This window comes from Pristis pectinata, chromosome 2 (assembly GCF_009764475.1).
Source record: "Pristis pectinata isolate sPriPec2 chromosome 2, sPriPec2.1.pri, whole genome shotgun sequence".
In the NCBI taxonomy this organism is placed as follows: Eukaryota; Metazoa; Chordata; class Chondrichthyes; order Rhinopristiformes; family Pristidae; genus Pristis; species Pristis pectinata.
The window spans coordinates 86,022,582-86,047,688 of record NC_067406.1 but is presented as its reverse complement, the minus strand read 5'-3'; the positions used below and the strand labels follow the sequence as shown (position 1 = coordinate 86,047,688).

Below are 25,107 nucleotides of genomic sequence, written 5' to 3'. Positions count from 1 at the left end.
ATTCCATATTTGCCAGTTTAGTTAAATATTGCAAACGGTAATGGTGGTGACAGTACAGATCCTTCAAGGCTTAAGTTCACAGCCCCACTAACAATTAAGAAGTATGTTTGTGTTTGCAATTCCCCATATGTTAAACTTTCAATGTCACTCTGGGAGAGAAAGCCTTTCCCATAATGAGTAAAATAAAGATGGAAATGCTATCACTGTCTGCTATGTTTTCTCATTATTAAGAGGTTGGGAATAGTATGCAGCTGGAAAGATTTGACAAGATGTGTATGACAAAAGAGATTGGGTAGAGAAATTGGTAAATTGGTTTATTATTGTCACATGTACCGAGGTTAAGTGAAAAATTTTGTTTTGCATGCCATCTATACAGATCATTTCGGTACAATAGTTCATGAGGTACTACAAGGGAAAATAATAACAGAATGCAGAACAAAGCTTTGCAGTTACAGAGAAAGTGCAGTGCACACAGACAGTAAGGCGCAAGGCCATAATGAGGTAGATTGTGAGGTTAAGAGCCCATCTTATTGTACTAAGGGACTATTCAATAGTCTTATAACAGCAGGATAGAAGCTGTCCTTGAACCTGGTGGTACATGCTTTCAGGCTTTTGTATTTTCTGCCCGATATGCTACTGAATTCACTTTTCTCTTTTTTTCCAGAAAGTTTATCTGTCAGCAATCTGAACTACAGTAGAGACTCAGCAGGTTTATTCAATATGGGCAGGGTGAATAGTAGTTCTAGTCTTGCTGTCAGTGCATACAGCAAAATAACTGATCAATCACAGCTTACACGATCTGAACTCTTGAAACGCATGTCCAGGTCAGAGGCAGCTTTGAATCAACCTTTGCATAGCATCTCAAAAGATAAGGTGTATAGAACTCTGTGGGATCAATACCCTCCCGTTCTCAGTAAATCTCACTACGACCTTCGTCAAGTTTCTGACTCAAAACGGAGAAGTACACCCATTTTAAGCAGCCAGTTCATTCATTCATCAAATCTGTTGGAAGGAGCGACTGAACTCAAAATGAAACATTCACACCCCCGCTCAGACACAGAGTCTGTGGCAGAAAGTGAACAGTGGATCAAAAGCAGGTGTGTTTTTTTTACATAAGGAATGGCTTTAGATGAGAAGTGGTCTGTGGTGTTAGGAACTGCTGTGCCAAAGCAAGGCACTGGGGCTGAAGGTGCTCTCGTCACATCATCATCTTTGCCAACAAAATGGGAAACTCTATTTATAAAATGGGTTCAACTCCACACAAAGTGGCCCTTTCCCCTCTGCTGTGCTCTCCCATTCCAGTATTAGTCATAGATTCATACAACACAAAAACAGGTCTGTCAGCCCACCATTTCCATCCTGACCATTATACCCATCTACATCAATCCCATTTACCTGCATTAAGTCTGTACCCTCTATGCCTAGTGCTGCTTAAATGTAGTGAGAGTATCTGCATCTACCACATAATCATGTAGTGCATTCCAGACTTCAACCACCCGCCATGTGAGGGGGAAAAATCCCACCTCAGATCCTCTCTAACCCTCTTACCTTCAACCTATGCTCCTCTTAGACATCCCCATCATGGAGAGAGTGGATTTTTACGATGAACCACATTTGTTCACCTCATAATTTTATCTACCTCTACCAGGTCACCCCTCAGCCTCCTCTGCTCCAGGGAAAACAAACCCAGCCTATCTAGTTTCAGCTTCTAAGTGAAATGCTCCAGTTCAGGCAACATCCTGGTGAATCACCTCTGCACCCTCTCCAGCGCAGTCACATCCTTCCTGCAGTGTGGCAAACAGAACTGCACACTGTAATCCAAGAGTGGCCTAATCAACATTTTATAAAGTTGTAACATGACGGCTCAGCTCAAATATTCTGTGCAACGACTGATGAAGGCAAACATCCTATGTGCCTTCTTCACCACCTTATCCACCTGTGTTGCCACTTTCAGGGATCTATGGACTTGTAGCCCAATGTCCCTCTGTTCATCAACATTCCCTAGGGCCCTATCATTTACTTGCATAAGTGTGTAAGTTAATTCGTTGTGAACCTTCTAACCCTGTAATTTGAAGGCAAGGCATACCTAGGCATCAGCAGCAACTGGGCCTCAGCACCCCGACTACAGAAGCTCATCCCTAGAACATCTCACAGGCCTTTGTCAGTTCACCAGTTGTCAAATGTTTTCTGAGCAGTGTTTAAATGCTGCTGGTTGTTAGATGATTTATTTTTAAAAATGCTTTTGGATTGTTTTCATTATTTAAATCTATCTATTAAAATTTTACATAAAAGATTAGAAACACATAAAAATACTAACAAATAATTACATAAAAATAAAATGAATTAACTCAAGATCTCAACAACACTTAGCGCAAATGCATACAATAGTTGTTCCTACATCAGCCATCATGGTGTAAAGTTGAGAACCAAATGCAATGCATTTAGACCTTGCCATCAGTAACTCATGGAGTGGATAATCAAGTGTGGCAGCATCTGACTCCAGTTCCAGAGGTCTGTGCCCATGTGCAAGCTAAACGTACTGGGGTTTGAGCAATTAATGGCTGGCCATTGAGTGGTACAGTAGGAGAGCAGTTCCAGCAACCACCCAGGTTCGCACTAATATCTGGTATTGTTTATATCGAGTTGGCACATTTCCCTGTGATCATGTGGGTTTCCTTCCAAATATATAGGTTAATTGGCCACTACAAGTTGCCTCTAGTGAGTAGTTGAGTGTTGGAATCTGGGGAGAGTTGATAGGAATGTGGGCAGAATAAAATGGGATCAGTGAAAATAGGTGTTTGTTAGTCAGTAAAGACTTGGGACGAAGAGCATGTTTCTGTGCTGTATGACTTTGACTCTATTCCCTTTAGAATTGGCAGCTCCCTTCAGCCCAGTAAGATTAATGCAGGAAACTTGCATCTCATGGCACTTCATAAAAATAAACACCTGAGATAAGAGATCATTTTGTATTTAATGATGTAAGTTAGTTGATTTTTTAAAAAATATTTCTTCTCTGGATCTAGATGCGACTGTTGAGGTTGGATATTACTCTTCCTTAGTTGCTTTGAGATTTAGGCAAATAAGTATAGACCAATTAGTGTCATTAAAGAATGTGCATTCTTTTTCTCAATTTCCTCAATTAAAGCAAATGATGGCATCACATGGAAACAAAAACTAGTTTATCATGTTGCCTTTTATAGAAATCATAAGGAAACAGGATCAATATTTTGTTTTAAAATGTGCAGATAAATTAATTAGTGATTTCTCTGAAAATCTCCAATTAAAATATTTTGTTGTTTGTCATATGGCTATTGGTTTGTTTTTATTACTCAATCCACTTAAGGAACTAGATATTATAGAAACTGATATATGTAAAGGAAAATTTGTTTGATTTAATTTTTGTGTTTTAAATTTTACTGGAAAATATTTTGTCTTTCATTCATTTTTCTTCCATTTTATCGCCTTTATTATTTTGTTCAAGTATCACCTGTCCAAAGAAGTCTCAGGCTGCCTTACACCGAAGCCCTGCCCGAAGAATTCCTGCACCCGATTCGTCATCTGCTGAAGACTCTGTTCAGGCAAATGCCATAGGTTAGACGCTAAATATTTGATATAAGTACCAAATGGGTTTACACTTACACAATAGTACCTAGAGTAAAGTTCAGGGATTCACATTTAAGGACCGTGCTCTACTCCCCCTCACTCCCCTAACCCCTTAACTCCTAATAAATTTCTTCCTGCAAAATGAATATATAGTCAATTTTTCCTTCATTGATACAGTTGTTAAAACAGTATTAATACTCATTCCAAGTCTGTAAAACAAACAAAACAGTCTCCATTTGGGGCAACACAGTAGTGCAACTAGTAGAGCTGCTGCCTTATTGTCTGGTAACCCAGGTTCAATCCTGACATCTGGTGCTGCCTGTGTGGAGTTTGCTCATTATCTCTGTGATCTTTTGGTTTCCATTGGATGCTCTGGTTTCCTCCCACATCCCAAAGGTGTGTAAATTAGGAAGTTAATTGGCCATTGTAAATTGTCCCTCGTGTAGGTTGGTGGTAGAATCTGGCGGAGCTGATGGGAACATGCAGATAATAAAATGGGATTCGTGTAGGGTTAGTGTAAAAGGGTGTTTAATGGGTAGCTTGCACTCAGTGAGTTGAAGGACCTGTTTCCATGCTATATGACTCTGGCATCTGTTCGGTTCACAGTTGCCGCTCACATTATTTCTCTGTGCCACTGTTCACTCCTAGTCTTATGTATTCCAATGGAGCTCAAGGCAAGAACCACAGCTTTTGATGTGGCACATTATAGACTTAAGGATTCAATACTGTATTCAATGATTTTAGATAATCAAGCTTTCTAATCTTGTACCTCACATTTCTAGTATTCATTTTTTTCTTTCTCCTGTTCTGATATTTCATGTTCATTTGTCTCCTCTTTTCACCTCCCCTAGATATGCATTTACCTCTCTCTTTCAGTCAGCATCACCACCACTTGTATCATTCAGTTTTTCCTGGTCTTCACCCTGGCACAGATGTTGTTCTCTTTTTTTTATGTATTCTTGGAAAGCCAACATTAATTGTCCATTCCCTAATTGCTCCAAATTGAGGAGGCAGTCAAGAGTCAACTGCTCCTTACCAGACTTGGTAAGGATGGCAGATTTCCTTCCCTCAAGGGCATTAGTGAACTAAATGGGCTTTTAACAACAATCCAATGGTTTCAGGGTTATAGTGACAAAATTTTAATTACTGGAATTTAAATTCCCCAACTACCACAGTGGGATTTGAACTTCTATCTCTGGATCAATCATCCAGGACTCTGACTGAGAGTCCAGTACGTTAACCAGTATACCACTGTACCCTGCCTCCATTCTCCACAACTTAAAACTTGTTTCATTTTTGACTTTTCCCAGTTCTGATGATAGGTCATCAACCTGAAATGTCAATGTTGTGTCTCTCTTCACAGATGCTGCCTAAACTGCTGAGTATTTCCAGCATTTTCTACTTTTACTTACGGTCTCAGAATCTCCTAAATTTTGCTTTTGAAAAAAACTTGGGTTTCTAAAGTCTGTAGTAGTCTTGTGTTATTAATAACATATTTTCAGTTAATGCTTACTCAACAGCAAATCAATGTCTAACAGTAAACTACTTGATTAACACAGATAATGTGATAGGCCAGATCATGCTGCACTTGGTCTACCACTTGGAATTGCAGCCCACAATCTATTCACACCTGCACTTACCTGGGATCCAAGTAGGTCATGCTGTCTCTTTGCCAGGTTTGGCAGGTGACAAACCCTCAGCTGACGTTCCGCAGAGGCCCTGCCCCAGAATACCAGTGGCAGCCTTGACAGACATTAAGGTTGGAGACCAGTGTCACAGCTGCAAGCAATCACAAAATCACTTGGAAATAATTAAAAACGTCAAACAAAAAGACGTCTTCCTCTTCTAATCTACAGGCCTGAAATCCCCATTGACATCAGTGTGATCCCAGGTCCTATTCCAGGTCTGACTTGTAGTTCACCACTGTAGTGTTGGGGAATCCCAACAAGACTAGGTTCTGTCTTTGAACTTCAAATGGAGATCAGCAATAGAACATAGAAATAGGTGCAGTACTATCTGTCAGACCAAAAGTGCCGACTTCTTCACATGTATGCAAGCCCAAGGCTTACTGAAGTTAACACAGCTGAGCCTGGCAGTTCCCATCAGGACTATTGGTTCTGGCCATTCCGATATATGAAACAGCAAACAATGCAGTAACATCCTGGTGTATCTTGGATGTCTTTGCATTGCAAGAGTAAGGACTATGACTTGAATAAATACTGAAATGAAAATTGGTGCTTTTTAAGTCAGTTCCAAGTACCTGTTATTTTTGCCCAATAATAGTGCAGACTTTAAGATTGATTTAACCTAAAGAACAAAATGAAATTGGACCTTTTTGCCTATGAATTTTTCTTTTTCTTCAGACCATGTGTTGTCCCTCTTGTCGTAAGAAACAGATCAACTTTTAATCCCCAGAGAGAATAGATATTCCCTGGTCTTTAGTCATGTTAAGTGAACTTATAGAATATCCAGGTGGCATCAAAATTCCTGATGAAAAGTCCACATGAAGGGTTTTGACCCAAAACATCGACTGTCCATTTCCATCCATGACCCGTTGAGTTTCTCCAGTTTTTTTGAGTTACTCCAGATTTCCAGCATCTGCAGCCTCTTGTACCTCAATCTTCACAATTCAGTTTGTGTCTGGCTGCTCTTAGACAATACTCCAGTCCTTCAGTTCACCTCTACCTACATCATTCATGTTCTTCAGCATCTTAAAGACTTGGATCCACCTGCAGGGACTAAATAGTAAGTAAATACAAGAAGCCCCCCCACGATTCTCCACATAATTTTATCCAGCCATCATGTCATCTCTCAAACTTTAATTCCTATGGCTTCATCTCTGCAAATCTCCTTTTGTAACTTAGAACTCTAACTTGGAAAACATGCTGCATGATAAGCAGTGACAGATGTTGGTAATTATGTTTCATAGCTATTTGATATACGTGGAAAATTGTTACTGACAACCTCCTTCAGAATCTTTATGACACCTAGAATTATTGTAACATTACAGCCATTCTCACAAAAAGTCTAGTCGGAGACCTAACCCTTGCAGCTAGAAAAAAATATATAAGTTGCTTGAAGTGACTGATTTGATTTGACAAGCTCAAAGAATTAGTACCACTGAGACTACAATATAATTCCCTATAACCATCCAAAGGAATTTTAAAAGGGGAAAGTAACTACAAGTTTAGTGGTGACAAGCTGACTTCTGTTTTGCAATTACTGGTGACCCAGATTCCTTTATATTTCCTGATATTTGCCTAATCTTTTAGTGACAAGTCAATTGCATGAAAATTGAGGTACCGTGCCATGTGGGTTGCATATAGTCCCAATAGAAAGTCCACTCTTTGTTCTCTTTTTAACCATTATGTTTTTTTCTTTCATGGGTGTGTTATTCTTTACATTTAGCAAGGTTGCTTTGTTTAGCTGACTCTGGTGACAATGGATGATTTTGATAATTTTTTGACTATGCAGTGATCATCAGTTGTGGCTTATAACACTAAAATAACACCAAAGCATTCCTTAATTCAATGTATTATTCAAGTTAAGTTTGCATTTGTGGTATTTCACTGCCTTGAAGTAAAACAGAAATGTTTAGAATGCTTGAGGGTTTTATTTAATTTTGAGTAAATTCATTTTAAGAAGTTAAGTATCTTTATATGTTTTGCACATTGTCTTCAAATAGTACAAGTAATAGCACAACTATGATACATCTACAGACTACATGCCTTAATCCACCTCAACTCCATTAGTGAAATATTTGTTTGATGCTTTCTTTGTTCAAACTTTCATGTGTACTTCACTTGAAGTGCTCATTTTTCTTATGGTATATTTGTACCACGGTGCCCTGTAAAGTTTTTATGTCACATTGATTTACGGAGTATTGTAGTGCAAAGACAGCTGGACTTGGGAGCTGATCAAACATCAGAGTGAAAGGGAACTGGACCCCCTGAAAGAGGGACTTTTGCTTCATTTTTTGCTTCATTTTCTAACATGTATTTGATTTGCTGATACCAGTGGGGAATCCAAAATGTTAAAAATTAAGCTCTTTCAATATCAGCATAGTGAGGGAGTTAGCATTGCTAATCAATGAGTTCTTAGTAAAGTTCGTAAAAACTAAATGGGTATAATTACATGAAATATTCTGGAAAAATTAAATCTAACATTTCTTAGCACTTTATAACTCAAACATTATGAAATTTTAAATTTTAGTTTTTAAAACATTTGTACTCCTGTCTAAATTTTTTTAAATCAGGAATTAGCATATGCATTTCTGGCACCCCCTCAGCCCCTGCTGCCTTAACAGCCAACAGAAGGCAGCAGAGTGAACTCAATTTACAATGTACAAGAGTCTTCACAAGAAGAAGATGACGTTGTGCATTCACCCCAAGACATTCACTGCTTTAAGTATTGGGGTAAATGCACAACATCATCTTTTCGTTTTTCTACTCCTGTTAGTCACGCTCTCGCTCTCGCTCTCGCTCTCACTCTCACTCTCTCTCTCTCTCTCTCTCGCTCTCGCTCTCACTCTCACTCTCACTCTCTCTCTCACTCTCTCTCCAGTTCCCAGCTAAATACACTAAATGAGAAAATTGAGCATGTACTTGATGTACACCACAAGTTGTAATGTCAGTTGTTACATCAGTGGGAATGTAAAATAAAAAAGAAACATGAAAATTATGTTCTAAAACACACACACACGCACACATATATAGTCTTAAATATTGTACTACATTATTTTGGATATTTATACAGTTAAAATAATTTTGCCTAGTTATCTATTCATTTAGAATAGTTTATATACTGACTGAAATATATCAATCGCATGATTATATTTAGAATTTTTAGTTTTCTATTAAAACATTTAATTTAGGATGTCTGAAATGTAAAATGTAAAATTATGACAGTTGATAAGTATGTTCTATTCATTTATGTTTTTGGAGCATAATAATAATATTTTGCCAAATCTTAAAAGTACATCATTATGTTTCTATGATTTCCTAATAATGAAATGAATCATGTCTGTTTTACTTCAAGTTAATGAAGATGTAAAACAATTTTAATATGAAAACAGTACCCTTCTAAACATGATCATTTTTTCCACCACTTATCTTCAGAAGATACTTTCTTGATGCTGACTTCCATCATCTTCCCATGATCCTACATTAGCAAGCTGGCAGCAAGTCTGTTCATGATCCATGATGTCATCATGCTTGAAGTAGCCACTAGCAGATGTGTGAAAGTAATGCAGGGCCTTATGTGTTTACTGTTTCTACTATTTCCTCTGGAGAATGCTGAGCCATGCATGGTACTTACCCTAGGCAGTCCAGCTGAACTAGCCACAGGAAGTATTTTTCCTTTGTGCTCAGAACAAAAAGGAAAAATCCTTTTTTTCCAACTGCAACAGTTGTTTGGATTTAATCCAACTTTTATTGTTCTTGATAATTGAGCATTTATACATTTTGAAGAACTTATTTTGCAGAAGTGAAATCTTGTGTAACATGACCCAAACACAGTTTCTTGGGAGTGAAATAAATTTACATATAATTAATTGACACAGAATTGTTGTAAGAATGTATAATGGGTATGCAATACGCAAGAGGCCTTTAATGTATTAGTAAGGGAATAATAGATTCAAATTTAAATATGAATGTTATAATTATTGTATAAAGCATAGGAAAACCTACAACTTTTGATTTAATTTGGCTTTTTAAAGTGCATATAACAAAAGCAAATTAATAACTGACCATTAATTTGTTTCTCACTGGATACACTTTCTGCAGCTTGTAAACCTTTCTTTGTGTACTCTAATCAGGAGTTCAAACACTGATTAGAATTGCAGCCTTTTTAATTGTTCGATTATATTGTTGTGTGACATATTATTTCATTTCTGTACAAAGGTATTTGAGCCCTTCACACTCCCTTAATTGCTGTTTCTACATGTGCTGACACCTTGTATATTAATCAACTTTATAAGGAGAAACAACTGCATTTTGAAATAGTACTTATTTCTAATTAATGGGTGCTTAGAAGAAATTGAAGATGTTTACAGAAGGGTAGGGGGGAGTGATAATTATTGTCAAGAGTATGTTAGGCAGATTTGAATGTTGTGCAAGTGAAATTTGACTTGTGTAAGTCAAAATATTTAATTCTAATTCCGGCATTGAAATTGATGTGCATTTCCTTTTTTGAAAGTTGACTTTTAATTTATAGTAATTTCTTTAACTGTCAGTCATATTAGCCTAACTTTTGAACTATTTGTATTTGACAGGTACTCTTCATCAGAAATTTAGTACTTTGCCTTCACCAGAAAGAGAGCTTAGATGTATAAAGCTGAAGAAGGATGTGAAACATGGTTTGGGTATGTTGGCTCAGTGTGTTTGGTTGATTTATCTATGGGTAATGTCATGTAACTGTTGAAATAATTGTAATGTCAACAATTTTAAAGCAAAGATTAAAGACAAACATGCAAAAAGTTTTCTGGATAGTAAAAGCCAAAATCCTGCATGGTAGAGAATGGAATCAGTTGTCTTGACCAAAAAATAATAAAGGTATTAAAAACTACCCAATTCCAAATGGTGTATTTAAATTGAGATGCTCAGTAACATTCAACAATGTCCTAGTCTTCTGGCCAAAAGCTGAAGCATTGTAAACAATCTAATAATATGGCCACTCACCAAATTATTGCTTAAAAATAGGTTTTCAGATTGTTGGTGGAGCAAAGGCAGGAAAACTGGACTTGGGGATTTTTGTCACTACCATCTTGCCAGGAGGGCCAGCAGAACTTGACCGGCGGTTGAACCCAGGTACTGTATTGCCTTTATTGCACATGATAAGTAGTAAAGGAGGAGTTAAATATCCTCAGCTCCTCCAGGATGCTCCTCCCACCTCTCTGCTATGTGCATGGTTTGTCAGGCAAGGAGTATACAAGCTTTGAAAGGGCTATTATTGAAGTTAATAGGACCAGGGACAATCAGTGATGATGTTTCCTAAGCACCAAGCACTCAGATCTGGCAGCTCACTATCAGATGGGAACCCAGAGTGGATCTGTGGCCTAAGCTGATGATGGTGGTTTTCTTTCACATATTTAAATGTATTTCTTCCCCAACTTCCAATTTTCTTCCCTGGAAAGAAAGGCAGTGCCTCGGCTGGTTAACCAATTACAGTGCAGTTTATGGTCTTACCGGCAAGTGGTTATCCAGGTGTGCCTCTTAGTGTTTTATCTTGGAACCCCACTTGGGGATGTTTATTGCAGTTCAATAGGGCTTTAACATAGTTTGTAGCATTAAATGAGTGTTTTTATTAATTGATATTTTAAACCATTTTTCCAGTTTGTTGAAAAATTTTATAAAATCTAGGCATAGATTGTCATCCAGAAGACTAACCATACAGAAGATTAAGGTGAATGGAATCCATGGTGACTTGGCCATTTGGATTCAGAATTGGCTTGCCCATAGAAGACAGAGGGTAGTGGTCAATGGGTCTTATTGTGGCTGGAGGTCCTTGACCAGTGGTGTTCTGCAGGGATCCACACTGGGACCTCTGCTGTTTGTGATATATATATATATATATAAATGAATTGGATGAAAACGTTGATAACTGGGTTAGTAAGTTTGCAGGTGATACAAAGATTGGTTGCATTTTTGATGATGTAGAAGGATACAGCGGCATATAGATCAGTTGCAGGTATGAGCAGAGAAATGGCAGATGGAGCCTAATCCAGCCAAGTATGAGGTATTATACTTTGAGAGATCAAAGGGAAGGTGCATAGTTAACGGCAGGGCCCTTAACAGTGTTGCTGTACAGAAGGATCTTGGGGTCCAAGTCCATAGCTCCCTGAAAATGGCTGAACAGGTTGATAGGGAGGTAAAGAAGGTGTATACTATGCTTGCCTTTATTAGTTGAGGTACTGAGTTCAAGAGTTGGGAAGCAGCTTTATGCTGCAGCGTTATAAAACTTTGGTTAGGCGCATCTGGAGTATTGCATTTAATTCTGGTTGCCCCATTATAGGAAGGAGGTGGAGGCTTTGGAGAGGGTGCAGAAGAGTGTTACCAGGATGCTGCATGGATTAGAGGTCATGTGCTCTGAAGAGAGGTTGGATAAACTCGGGTTATTTTCTTTGGAGCGGTGGAGGCTGAGGGGAGAACTGATGGAAGTTTATAAGATTATGAGAGGCATATATAGAGTAGACAGCCGGTATCTTTTTCCCAGGGTCAAAATGTGTAATACTAGAGAGCATGCATTTAAGATGAGAGGAGGTAAGTTCAAAGGAGATATGCAGGGCAAGTTTTTTTTACACAGAGAGTGGTGGGTGCCTGGAACATGCTGCCGGGGATGGTAGTGGAGGCAAATATGATAAAAGCGTTTAAGAGGCTCTTTGATATGCACATGAATGTGCAGAGAATGGAAGGATATGAACATTGTATAGGCAGAAGGGATTAGTGTCTAGTTAGGCATTTAATTACTAGTTTAATTAGTTTGGCACAACACTGTGGCTAGAAGGTAATAAACCTAATGTTAAAAAATATGAAACTTAATGTTGTATTAAGAATGGAATAAATTCTCAGTAAGCACAATTGCATTCGTTATAAGTCTGAGATGGATTTGCAAAATTCATTGTGATTTGGGGTTGAGGCATGTTTTAAAAACTGTTTTATTGCTTTTCAAAAATTCTTGTGAAATTGGCTAATGCTAAATAACAGTTAAGTTTTTACTGTCTACAGGTGATCGTCTGATATCTGTAAACGGAGTCAGTTTAGAAGGCGTCACGCATAATGAAGCAGTTGAAATTTTACAAAATGCCCCTGAAGATGTAATCCTGGTAGTCTCTCAGCCAAAAGAGAAACTTTACAGGAGAACTGACATTCCTTCAGGTACTCATTCTCTATTTTAAAAATAGAAATCTGTTAACCTGAAATATAATAAACTTATGAGGAAGATCAGACAATGTGGAGTTGGGGGACATGCACCAGATTGGATATGAAAAATGAGATAATTAAAGATAATGGAAATCTGGCGGGGGGTGGGGACAGAAAATGCTGAAGATGTTTGGCAGGTTAGGCAGCATGTATAAAGAAAGAAACAGAGCATAAAGTAAAAGACATCAGAAGAGGTGCAGCAAACCCTGAATGGGTATCGACCTCACCCAGAGACAATCCTGATGCCCAGCTTGGGCATTCGGACCTTTTCACTGGTTTTAAGTGTCTCTGGAAATGGTTGGAAAAAAAATCATTCTTTTTGATTATTTAGAAGAAAATAAAGATATGCAAAAAGACACAAAACAACTGTTAATTAAATAAAAAGATTATATTGAAATAAAGAAAAACAAATAAAAGGTCTACCCAAACTTACCTTTTAAATGAAGTTTAGTGGACCCATTCAAATAAACAAGGGTATGCTAGAAGCAGTGGCTGGCTGGTGTAAAGCTGCAGGGCCAGACGTAAAGGTTATCTGACCCTTTGGTTTCATAATTTAAGGAGTGCCTGTAGACTCAATGATGAGGCCAAGGGTAGAGGAAGAGGTCAGGCATGCATACATACATCTGACCTCCAGCACTTGTCTGACTTTACAACGTTGTGCTCTGGACTTCTGTGCTTTGCAGCTCAGACATTTCTTGATGAACCTATCAGATAACTGACAGCAAGTTCTGATTCAGTACTTGGAAGGTGCGAACCTACATGAGATGGAGGACTAAAAGGTTCTCCAGGCACAAATGCACAATTCACTTTAAGTTGTGCCATGAGTTAATGAGGCCATCAAAAAAAAGACCAAGCAATAAGGTTTCACTTCTAGAGGGATGGAAAAGTAAGGAAGTTAAACCTTCATTGAACCTTGGTTAGACCATACTTAGGGCACTTCATAACGTTCTGTGCGTCATATTATTTTAAAAAAAGGCTTAGCAATGAAAAGGGTGCAAAGAAGATTTACCAGGTTGATGCCAGGAATAAGAGGACGTAGGAAAGACAGGACAGACCTGGTCTCTTTCCTCTTGACCAAACGGAGATCTTTAAAATCATGACACATTTTGACAGAGTGGATGCAGCGAGTGAATGTTTGCACTTGTGGAGGGGTGGGGGGAGGAGAGTACAAATAGAGGCAATGAATGTATGATAGTCGCTAAGAAGTCCAGTAGAAAATTCAGAAGATACTCGTTAACAAAGATTGGTGAGAATGTGGGACTAGTACTGTAGGGAACAGTTAAAGTGAATGTTGTTGGTGCATTTAAGGAAAGTTTGGATAAGCATGTGAGGGAGAAGAGAATAGAGGGCTATACTGGTAGATTTGGATAAGGAAGGACAGGAGGAGGCTCAAGTGAAGAATTAATGCTGGTATAAACTAGTTGGACCATCTCGTCTGTTGCTGTACTGTCAGTCCTATCCAAGACAGAGCAAGATTAGGTTGTGCAGTGTATCACAGCACATTTTAGTACTACAGCCTTAACTCTGTTTCTCTTTGTGGCTGCTGCCTGATCTGCTGAATATCTGCAGCATTTTTTGGTTTTGGGCATAACTTATACCATCCATGTACTGTTGTATCTTGTTCTCCGCTTAAAATCTTGTCAAGTAGAATTCCTGAAAATAAGTTGCCTCCATTTGCACTTGTGGCATCGATGCTGGAGAGCCCAGTGGATCTAATTGAAGTACAAGTTCCAGTGCCAGGCTGGCAATCACTGGGAATTAGGGCCCTCCTCATCAATAGTGCCCCCTCTTTGAACTGTGAAATTTTCACTGGCATTCACAGACAACCAGCTTAATTTAGAAGTTGACTGGAAAGAAAGTTAACCCATAATCACCAACCAATTACAGAACCATTTCAGCTATCTGGGCTGCTGTTTTTGGGTTCTGTGGTTGGGTCTCAGTGGTCTGGATTAGGGTAGGATCTGAAGGATTTCATCATCCTTTACCATCTCAAGCAGATTTCACCTCCCACTCTTTGAAAATTCTGGCAGCAGTCCAAAGCCTTGCTTTGACTGATCTTCGGATACCAGAACACATTCTACATTAAAGAATGAATGTCAGTATAGTTAACTGAAGGGCTAACAAGTATCAGCTTGAAGAAGTTTTGATCTCCAGTTGTTGGAATAGATAAGCAAATGAATTCCTTGGAATGGAGATAAATGTGTGGCAGCAGAAGTGGAAGGTTCCTGATGGCAACTCGTTAACCAAAAATGATGTTTTTGACCAGAAATGTTAACGCTCCATTAAATTGACATACCCTGTGCCCAACAGTACTATACCAATTTAATATACCTGTTCTCACCATTATTGTCCATCTGGGTCCAGAGCTAGACTTAGATCCAGAAGATCAAGTTAGCCTAATGTGGACCCTGAATCTCTGGTCCCTGGGTATCTCATCCCTAGGGCCCTGAGGACATGGACCTGGATGTGGGTTGGTTGTAAGGACTGCAAGTGCAGGCTATCTGCACCCATACCTTGGGTCGGATGTTCTACACCATGGGGGTAGATAGAAACCACCTATTGAATGCTAAGATTAGAAATAGCTCATAGATTTGAAAATTGGTATCTGTTGTCATACAAAGGAAGTCATTTAATATTTACTGTAGAGTAATGAAAATGACCATCCAATCACAATGATTGCAAACCCACTCTAAAATCTAACACTGCTGCAGAGGGTGAAATTGCTGAAGTATCTTGATGTCTGAGTAGGATAACAAAGTAGGAAATACTTATCATGGTATAACTGGTTGCAAAATATCCAGTTGATTTCTAAGTAGCTAAAATATGCATAATTGGGTAAGATGCTCAAAATGGAGTTGTGGAATTTACTTGGTCATAATGAGGGCCTACATTCTAGATGTATTTGAATTTGCAAATATTATTTTTAACTGAGAAAATACAGTCAAAATTACTGCATATCCAATATGTTCATAAAAAGTACAGGCTATTGCTTGAAACAATGTTTAATTGGTTTATCATTTATTATTAAGCATCACCTCCCAATAAAAAGGGAACAAGGAGCCAGTCAAGGAGTCCTTGTCTTAAAGTGAGACAACAGGATTATGAAGAGGTCTCTTCTTCAGAAGAACATAATCAATCACAAAGTTACCAGAGAACTCATCCTATTCGTGCCTCAGTTCCATCTGAAGAAAAGCGAAGAGGAAGTACCAGCTCCCAGGACTCCAGAACTGAAAGTGCTGGCCTTTCACAGAGCCAAGTGAATGGTTTCCACAGAAATCAGACTGCTTCCAGAACATCACAATGCACAAGGCAGGAGGTGATTCAAACAATGCTTGACAGCACAGGGCATTTAAGTAGCATTAATGCTGAAACACCTAAAGAAACAGATTGCTCTGATCGGGGTGATTCTGATATGGATGAAGCAACATATTCCAGCAGTCAAGAGCAACAAAGCCCTGGAAAGGTAATGTTGCGCTACCTCTCCTCTTCCCCTCACCACCACCCCTCCCCCCCCACCAAACCTGGTTTTGGCTAACTTGCACCCACCTGCACCCATCCACTGCCTCCTCTACCATCACCTACAGAAAATTATCAGAGATAAAGCTATAGTTTCAATATGGCTGAAGTAATGGCAGAAGATTTTTCCTTTCCTTTATTCCCCACTGGACTGTTCAGGGTGAATTCTCCCCACCTCCCTCATATCATGTGTTAAAGTCATAATTAAATCTTACCATTGTTTGCACACACAACAATTTCATCTCTATAATATTCATTAACTTGCTGGAACTAAAAATATTTCCATTTACTCTGAGCTTATTTCAGGAAGAATCTGATGAATTACCCTGTCAGCAGTTAGGCTACTTTAGAAATGTTACCACAGACTATACAGATGTTAATTGCCAAATCAGATCAGCTGACGTCTTTGCCCCAATCCCTGATCCATCTTTATGTAAAGACCATAAACTTTGCTAATTTTCTTTTTCACAAAACATAACACTGCTTCCGAATTAAAATCAGAATAGTTCTCCCAGAGCCAATAGCTCCCAGACAAAGACTGCTTCAAACTTAAAACACTCTTCAGACCTTCCTGTGATCAAACTTGGGCTTCAACATTGTGTACTTTTAAGCTCCTTTTTGCCTTAGCCATTTTCCCTCCTCCTCTTCCACAGGCTCACCCAATTAAACAGGTACCTATAGTTCATTTGTAAACATTAGTAATTGGTTTCTTACTGTCACAGTGAAAAGCATTGCATGCCATCCAGGCAGATCATTACATACATAAGTACACTGAGGTAATACAAAGGGAAAAACAATAATAGAATGCAGAATATAGTGTTACAATTACAGAGAAAGTGCAGTGCAGGTACATTAAGGTGCAAGGGCCACGATGAGGTAGATTGAGAGATCAGGAGTTCTTTATCGTACAACAGATCTGTTCAAGAATCTTCAAACAGCAGGAGAGAAGCTGTCCTTGATCCTGGTGGTACATGTTCTCAAACTTTTGTACCTTCTACCCGATGGAAAGGGGAGAAGAGAGAATAACCAGGGTGGGAGGGGTCTTTCATTACGTTGGCTGCTTTCCCGAGGCAGCAGCATGTTTAGTTTAGCAGCAGTTTAGAGCAAGGGAGATAAAAATATTACTGCTGATTCGATTCTTAATTTATACGTACTTGCAGCAAAGGTCACTAAATTACATTTAGGAGCAAGAGAACAAACAAATTCAAATCCCATGGCTTCATTAGTAGCAGTCTCAAATGTGGTAAGCCAGAAGATGTGGGACTTTGATACATCAAAGCTCCTTGTCCTGGTTAATACTAAGCTGTTTAAATGGTCATTCATCATAATCATTGTGTGTGGGCCCTTGTGCACAAAATTCCCAATTTTTAAAGCAATCTATTGATTATGAGTTGCTTTGGGATATCCTGAGGGCTTTTTAATTAAGTTTCTCCTGCCACTTTCTCTCTCCTTAATATGAAGACGCAAAATCCATTAATAGTTTTTTTTTCTGGTCTGACTGAAATTAGTTAGCTGTATATGGACCAAGGCTAGAACCTTTCACAATATATGCTTTATGTGATGTGTTCTCTAGGCTATTAAGAGTTTCTCATCATTACATTATAACACATTTGCTGTGGGAATCAATTCATATTGTTTTGTAATACCATGTCGAGCTATTTTTGGGAATAGTGTATTAAATCTGAAATTGTCTCCTTGAATTAGACTCTAGACCTCCCATCTTTCAGTGGTAGTATAATTTATTTAAAAAGACTTGAAACAGCCAATAGTAACAATAGTAATTCTTAACAACTATTTCCTTATACTTTTATTTTGTGTTTTGTCATTAATAGATTAAACTAAACTAATATACTTTGCTGCAGCATGAGGATAGAAGTAGAATGTCTATGAAAATAGTATTTTTCTATCCCATTCAAAGTCAGGAAAGTCCAACTGAATTTTCCATTTTGTTGTTTGAACTAATTTTAACTTTGTTTACGTGAAGGGTTCTCCAGTGGAAAAGACTAAAAGAAGAGCATTTCCTGATATGAAGAACGACGCAGTGCTAAAACCGGGAGATATTTTTGAAGTGGAATTGTCAAAAATAGAGAATAGTTTGGGCATAAGTGTCACGGTACTGTTTGGCAAGGTTTTCAACTTTCTCTTTCTCTACTTCAGTTTTAGATAATGTAGAATGTAAATTCACTGGAGCCAGTTATCAGGAATCACAGAGTAATTTATCTGCATGCTTTCCAAATTATTTGTGATATTCTCTCCAAACGTATTGGGGATCAAGAGCATTGAAAGTGCACTCGGGCTATCCAGGTATCAGGGCATATTGAATTTGGAGGATCAAGTCTTTAATACCCATGGCAATGAGAGTGACTGCTACAATAGGGCAGCCTTGTTCCTACTAAATAATAACAGCCGGAAGGCCTTCAGACCCAAAGACTGTACAAGCGAAAGGGAGCATTTACTTTTCTGGTCTCCTTTGGCTAATTATTTGATCTCTCAGACCTTCCAATCATCTTTGGGTGCCCTTCAAGTGGAGTGATGAGAAGATGAAGCAGAAGGCTCAGCAGGATAATTTCTGCCTTTCTTGTTCCCTGTCCACATGAATAGTAGACTAGATGATACTGTCCTGAAGAAGTCCTAGAAATCCCGAGTGTGTAAAGTAGATGGACACCTGGTTACTTACGTCTCTCTTCCCATTTTCTACATTTTTATCAATGAAATTAGCATTCTTAAGGGCAAGTGAGAGGAAAATCTGCCCCCACAGTTTTTCAGAGATGCAACAAAATTTTTTAAAGAGAAAGATAACCCATCTTGATTGGACATATAATGGATAACCAACATGGGAAAAATATTGGCTTATTTGTGTTACTGCTCAATATGTGTTAGCTGTTGCTCTTCAGCATCACAATTGCCAATAAAAGCTTAAATATCTCCATTTTCTTTTTGTTTAAAACCGTATGCTTGGATTTGCCATCATTGTAGGTTAAAGTTGCCTAAATCCTTTTTGCTATATTTTGAATCAAATTATTTTGACTTTGCATTCTGTCTTTATTTGTCATTTCCCAAGAAGACTTGTAATTACTCCAAAAAAAAGTGCATTGAGAGTCTTTTGCAATACAGCCTTTTATTCATACTGGAAAAAGTGCACGTTAAGAGCCGGAGCATTGGCCTGGAACATGCTAGGAAATGCAGTGTAGACCTGGCAACACTTATCCCTCATAAGTGACTGGAATTAAGGATTCCTCGTAGAGATGTCCCAACCTTGGAGGCTATGTTCCACTGACAATTTTCTGGCTGCATCTGCTGATGGATTCTGTGTGGACTCCAGCAGTGGAGCATGATCTTTCTGATTTCCCCAGCACTACCGCTGGAGAATTTCTCCACTGATCCTGCACCCGGTTAGATCTGAAGCAGGGTTTACAAGCCCATTCAGCTGCATGGACAGGAATGGATAAAAGGAATCACAGAAAGAATAAGATGAATTATGTTTTTGATTAGACACATTAAAGTGTTGAAACAATTAATTATTTAGAATGCTTTAAGTGATTTTATCTTTTTGAAATCTTATTTTTAATTGGTTATCTGACACAATTGTTTATGAAAGTTTCTGAAAGATAGGTATTTGGAAGCATTTGAAAATCTGGGGTATGGTTTTGTTGGCTATCTGTTCTTAATCATCAACTGGTCTTGTGGCTTAGCTACATGACGCTGGACATTATTGGACAGCCCACCTGCTGTGCAAGGCCTTGGTATTTTTGGAAATGCACTTGTCTGTCAGCAAGTTCAGCCATCCAGATACAAATCATGGGTGGAAAGTCTGTTCAGCCAGGTTGCAAACTGTTGTATTTTATCAAACCAGTGGATGTTAATACACATAACTTTTAAATAAATAACTAGTTTAACAACTTCAAGATGAATCTATCAAAATAGCTATTATTTAAAGTTACCTTACTTTTGAAAGTTTATATTTTACTGTACTTGGCCCTGCAATACACCCATAACTGAGGGGGGAATGGTGAGGCCTGGCTCTAGAATTACTATTTTTCCTCACTCTTGGTTTTGATTTCTTCTAATTTCCCTTTCCCAAACTTGTTACTAATACACCCACCATTGGAAATTATCCTTCAATACTCACTTGCCTTTTAAAAATTTATCAAATATTCAGAACATTGTTTAAATCTTTTCTTGATGGTTCCCTTTTCAGAAAAAAAGGCACACTGTTTAATGCTTTAACACAACTCATTCAGTAAGTATCTAGTGAACTTTCAGTGTGCCATATCAAAGACTATAAGATCCTTCCCATAACAAGAAACGACTTTGTATAAATACAACATCACTTGCTTGCTTTTATACTTGGAAATCTATGTTTAAAAAAAACATTAATTCTCTCTCTTACAACTTCGCCATCTTTAAAGTCCATTGTGTCTCTACACCTCAATGTCTATTCTCTCCTCTCTCTTACAAGGTATATGAAGCTTAGTATATGGGGGAATGTTCCTTTGCTTAACTTCACATAACTCATTGAATGCATGTGTTGTCACTTGGTCTTTTCCCACCTGCATTCTTTGTCATCATTTGCTGTGGAACAATTCCACTGAAACAAACTTTAAAAAAAATTTCCTGTGTATATTTGTTTTACCAGTTAGTTATCTTTATATACATTTGTATCACTTTTCTTTAGGGTGGTATAAACACAAGTGTGAGACATGGTGGGATTATGTTAAAGGCCATAATACCAGGTGGAGCCGCTGAGGCTGATGGACGAATTAGGAAAGGTGAGTTATTTATGTTGCTGCTGAGAAGCGGGACATTTAAAGTTACTTTCACAAATTATACTTGCAATATCAAGTGTCTTAAAAGAACAGTACTTCCTTGTTTATAATGATAGTACCCAATTTTTAGTACTTGGGCCAAAGTAGTGCATTAATGGACAGTTTTGGTCTAATTAACTTAACCAACAGATTATATACAATAGTAACGATGCAGGATCAGGGCTTCATTAAGGCAAGCAACTGCCAAGCTTGTGTCAAATTTTCTTTAATCACATCATGCCATGCGTACTGCCAGTAACGCAGTAAAATAAAGATAAAAAATATGATCCCAGCAAGAGGCCTAACTGGAAATACTCGCAAGCTACACTGGAAATTCCACATTGCACAACCCTTCCAGTGCATTATCACCTGAGGGATTTGAAGTCGTCATCTTTGCCTTTACCAGGCATAATAATCTCTCCCCTATCAACCTCCCTCCAAAAACACTGCATATGGCGAAACTTTGATTTTACAGTGGGATATTGGAACAGATGTTGCTGGCATGGCTTATAACCAGAGCCTGAGCCTAGCCATTCAGATGACCTGTGATGTTGAGTAGCTTTAGAATAGCCTGTTACTAGTTCAGCAATCACAACTTGCTATATGATGGTGCTCAGTGCAGGTTCAGGAGTTTACAGTTACATGCTTTTTGCTAAAACTTTGCTGACTCATTGTAGGTGACCGTGTTCTTTCTGTGAATGGTATCTCTCTGGAGGGTGCAACTCATAAACAGGGCTGTTGAGACTCTAAGGAGCACAGGGCAGGTATGTAGATCATTCATTTCAGACACATTCCTAATCTGAACTGGATGTGGTAAATATAAAGTGAACTAACCTGAGCATCAGTTGCTGGCTGGGCCTCCTCTTTGCAGTTAATTTCCCTTACAACCTAACTGAAACTTTAGAAACAACTCTCATCAAAAATGGTTGTTACCACTTCAGTCATGATTTCTTTAAAATGTGGGGACGAGATGTGTGTAACTTCATTGTAAATTTACTGATTCTATATAAGTATGTGGGCACATGTCTGAGGCTACGTGGAAATTGCTGCTAAATGTCACATGATTCTTTTTAAGCATTTATCTTGATGTCGAGGAGTTTGTCTTGATTACCTTTTGGAAGAGAGTAAAGGGGAAATTTTGAAGTTTCCTTGTATGTACTTACTATATTTGTTCTGTATTTGTACCGTCTAAATTCATGATGGTGCAAATTTTGAAAGGATAGGAATTGTGGATTAAAATCGCCCTTTCCTACTTAATATCATATTCCAATGTAATTTATATAATTGGCTGCTACAAATTTACCTTAAAGTTCTTTGGCACAAACAATATTCCAATTTAACCTGCTAAAGCTTTTTTTAAATAATTGTGTCTCACAAATCTTATAAATATTGGGTCATATTCTCATAGTACGTTCTAACTGTGCTGATCTATTTTGTTTGTTTCTCTTTAAAGCATCAATTAAGCTAGTGGTCTCTGTAATATTACATTTTATTTCAAGTCTTTGTTGGTGTCTTTTCAAAGCTCCTCATCCCTTATATCATTTTATATCATGTTCCAATCAAAGAAAGTGCATTGCACCATTACAGAACATGGGCACTTGTCATGGCCATCAACTTGAGAGTGTATCCATAGCTTGAAAGGAAATTGCAGAAGCACAATCAGGCTACAGCACAGAAGGTGGCACTCATTTCATCCTGTCCAGGCCAGCTCTATGTAGGAATAATCTAGGTACTCCCTTTCCCTATCCTATAACCCTGTCATTTTTTTCCATACAAAATTCCCTTTCGAAAATGCTGTTGAATCTATTTCCGCCACGACCACTGGCAGTACATTCAAACCCTGAAAACTCTTTGCTTAAAATAATTTTTTTTCCTCATCTCACTTTTGTTTTTTTTAAAATAATTTTTTTTCCTCCTCTCACTTTTGGTTCTTTTGTCAGTCACCTGCATTCTTTATGCTCTGATTCTATCCCTCTCGCCAGCGAGAACAATTTCTCTCTACCTACTCTGCCTGTACTGTTTGCAATGTTAAATACCTCCCTTAATCCCCCTCTTAACCACCTCTTTTACAATGAGAACTATCCCAACTTCTGCAGTCTGTCATGTAATTAAATTCCCTCATACCTGGAATAACTGCAATAAATCTCTTCTGCATCCTCTATAAGGCCCTCAGTGTTTCCTAAAGTGTAGTCCACAAAACTAGACACAATGCTCCAGTTTTGGCTGAACCAGTGTCTTACTAAGATTCTTCATGATCTGTGCGCATTTGTACCCACATCACTCTGTTCCTATACCCCTTTTAAAATTGCGCCTCTCCTCATTCTTCTAACCAATATGTAATTCTGCATAAATGTAATCTACCACGTGTCCGTCAATTCTGCTAGCCTCTCTTATCCTGAAAGTCTACTGCAATCTCTCACACAGTGCAGTATTGATACCATGATGTAGGAGAAAGTGAAAATAACAGACTACAACTAAGAAAAGCTTTATCATTAATGTGGCATGGAAATAGTTTTACACTTTGTAGGAATGCTTTGTAAATTCAGTCTTAAACCAAAATATATAAAGCATTTCCTTCTTTCCAGGTTGTTCACCTATTATTGGAGAAGGGACAGCTTCCTGCAGCCAGTGTTCATGCTCCTGTAACTCCACAGTGCACACCTCCATCAGCAGCCAATCAGAATGGACCATGTGAATCAGTAGACAAACAAGAATTAGTAACAAATCTCATGTCATCAGCTGCCAAAGACCATGCTTCTATTGCAGGTAAGGGAGAGTGATCTTCAAAATTGTTAAGAACATAACTGTGAGACTTGGCTATATATGGCAGTGAGGTAGGTAAGCTTTCTTTTTCAAACTTCTTATTAAATTTCAAATTAATACGCATAACAGTAGTGATTATACACATGGTGCGAAGAGATCGGGATAACAATAATAACAGTTGACATATACAAACACAGGGAGTAAAATATATAATCGGAACCCCCCAATCTCTTACTAAGTGAACATGATACAAAAGAATTCGAAAAGAAATTTGATTATATGAAAAGAGAACCCCAAAATTAAAAAAAATAAACAAAAGCAAACCAAAAACTTCAAAAACAAAAAGCTGGACTGTTATTTCATCGGTTTAAAACAAAATTATGTCGTTAGCTCCGCTCCTCTATATTCCAATAAAAGGTTATTGAAAGGGTTTCGAAAAAGGTCTGCTTACGTCATATGGAAATACTGAATAAATGGACTTCAAATTTCCTCAAATTTAAGCGAAGGATCAACAGTACCACTCCTAATTTTTTCTAAGTTTAAACATGTTATAGTTTGAGAAAACCATTGAAGTGTGGTAGGAGGTATAGGACCCTTCCATTTAAATAGGATGGATCCCTTGGCCATTAACGTAACAAATGCAATCATATGACAAGCTGAAGTGGATAGATGGCCGGAATCCATCATTGGTAACCCAAAAATTGCGATAATAGGATGAGGTTGTAAATCAATATTCAATGCAATTGAAATAATGTTAAAAATGTCTTTCCAATATTTTTCCAAAAGAGGGCAGGACCAAAATGTGTGTCAGGGAAGCCACCTCTGAATTACATCTGTCACATATAGGATTTATATGGTAATAAAAACGGGCTAACTTATCCTTAGACATATGGGTCCTGTGAACCATCTTAAACTGTATCAAGGAATGTCTAGCACACATTGAAGATGTATTAACCAACTGGAGAATTTTCTTCCATGTCTCTATAGGTAAAAGTATCTGAAGTTCTCTTTCCTATTCATTCTTAATTTTATCAAGTGTCTCTAGACATATTTTCATAATCAGATCATAAATTATTGCTATCAAGCCCTTCTGATAAGGATTAAAACCTAACATTTTTTCTGTAATTTCAATTTTATGTGGTATCAGAGAAGTAGGTAAAATAACTTTTAAAATATTTCTAATCTGTAAATATCAAAAAAAAAATGTGATCTAGGCAAATTGTATTTATTAGACAAGTGAGGTGGGTAAGCTGTGCACAAAACTCTGTGCATAGATCTGGTCGTCCCATCACAGGAAAGATGTGGAGGCTTTGGAGAGGGTGCAGAAGAGATTTACCAGGACGCTGCCTGGAGTGGGTGCATACACATTCAAAAAGTCTTTGGTAAGGTATGATGTTTTAGGCTTATTAGTAAACTTGAAAGTCATGTTTAAAATAAAAGGGTGCTGTAGCAGCTTGCATGTAAAATTGATTAAGGGATAGAAAAGACTGGTGAATGGCTGA

At 38.0% G+C, this 25,107-nt stretch overlaps 1 protein-coding gene across 1 annotated transcript in view; it reads left to right on the top strand.

Moving 5' to 3' along the window:
• Positions 1 to 25,107, top strand: part of ptpn13 (protein tyrosine phosphatase non-receptor type 13) — a 210,003-nt gene that overhangs the window by 119,611 nt on the left and 65,285 nt on the right. The window contains 11 exon segments of the mRNA XM_052039324.1: positions 665 to 1,097; positions 3,482 to 3,591; positions 9,875 to 9,964; positions 10,302 to 10,409; positions 12,327 to 12,476; positions 15,551 to 15,984; positions 18,022 to 18,150; positions 20,713 to 20,806; positions 21,520 to 21,575; positions 21,577 to 21,606; positions 23,428 to 23,608. Coding sequence (XP_051895284.1) covers positions 665 to 1,097; positions 3,482 to 3,591; positions 9,875 to 9,964; positions 10,302 to 10,409; positions 12,327 to 12,476; positions 15,551 to 15,984; positions 18,022 to 18,150; positions 20,713 to 20,806; positions 21,520 to 21,575; positions 21,577 to 21,606; positions 23,428 to 23,608 — 1,815 coding nt within the window.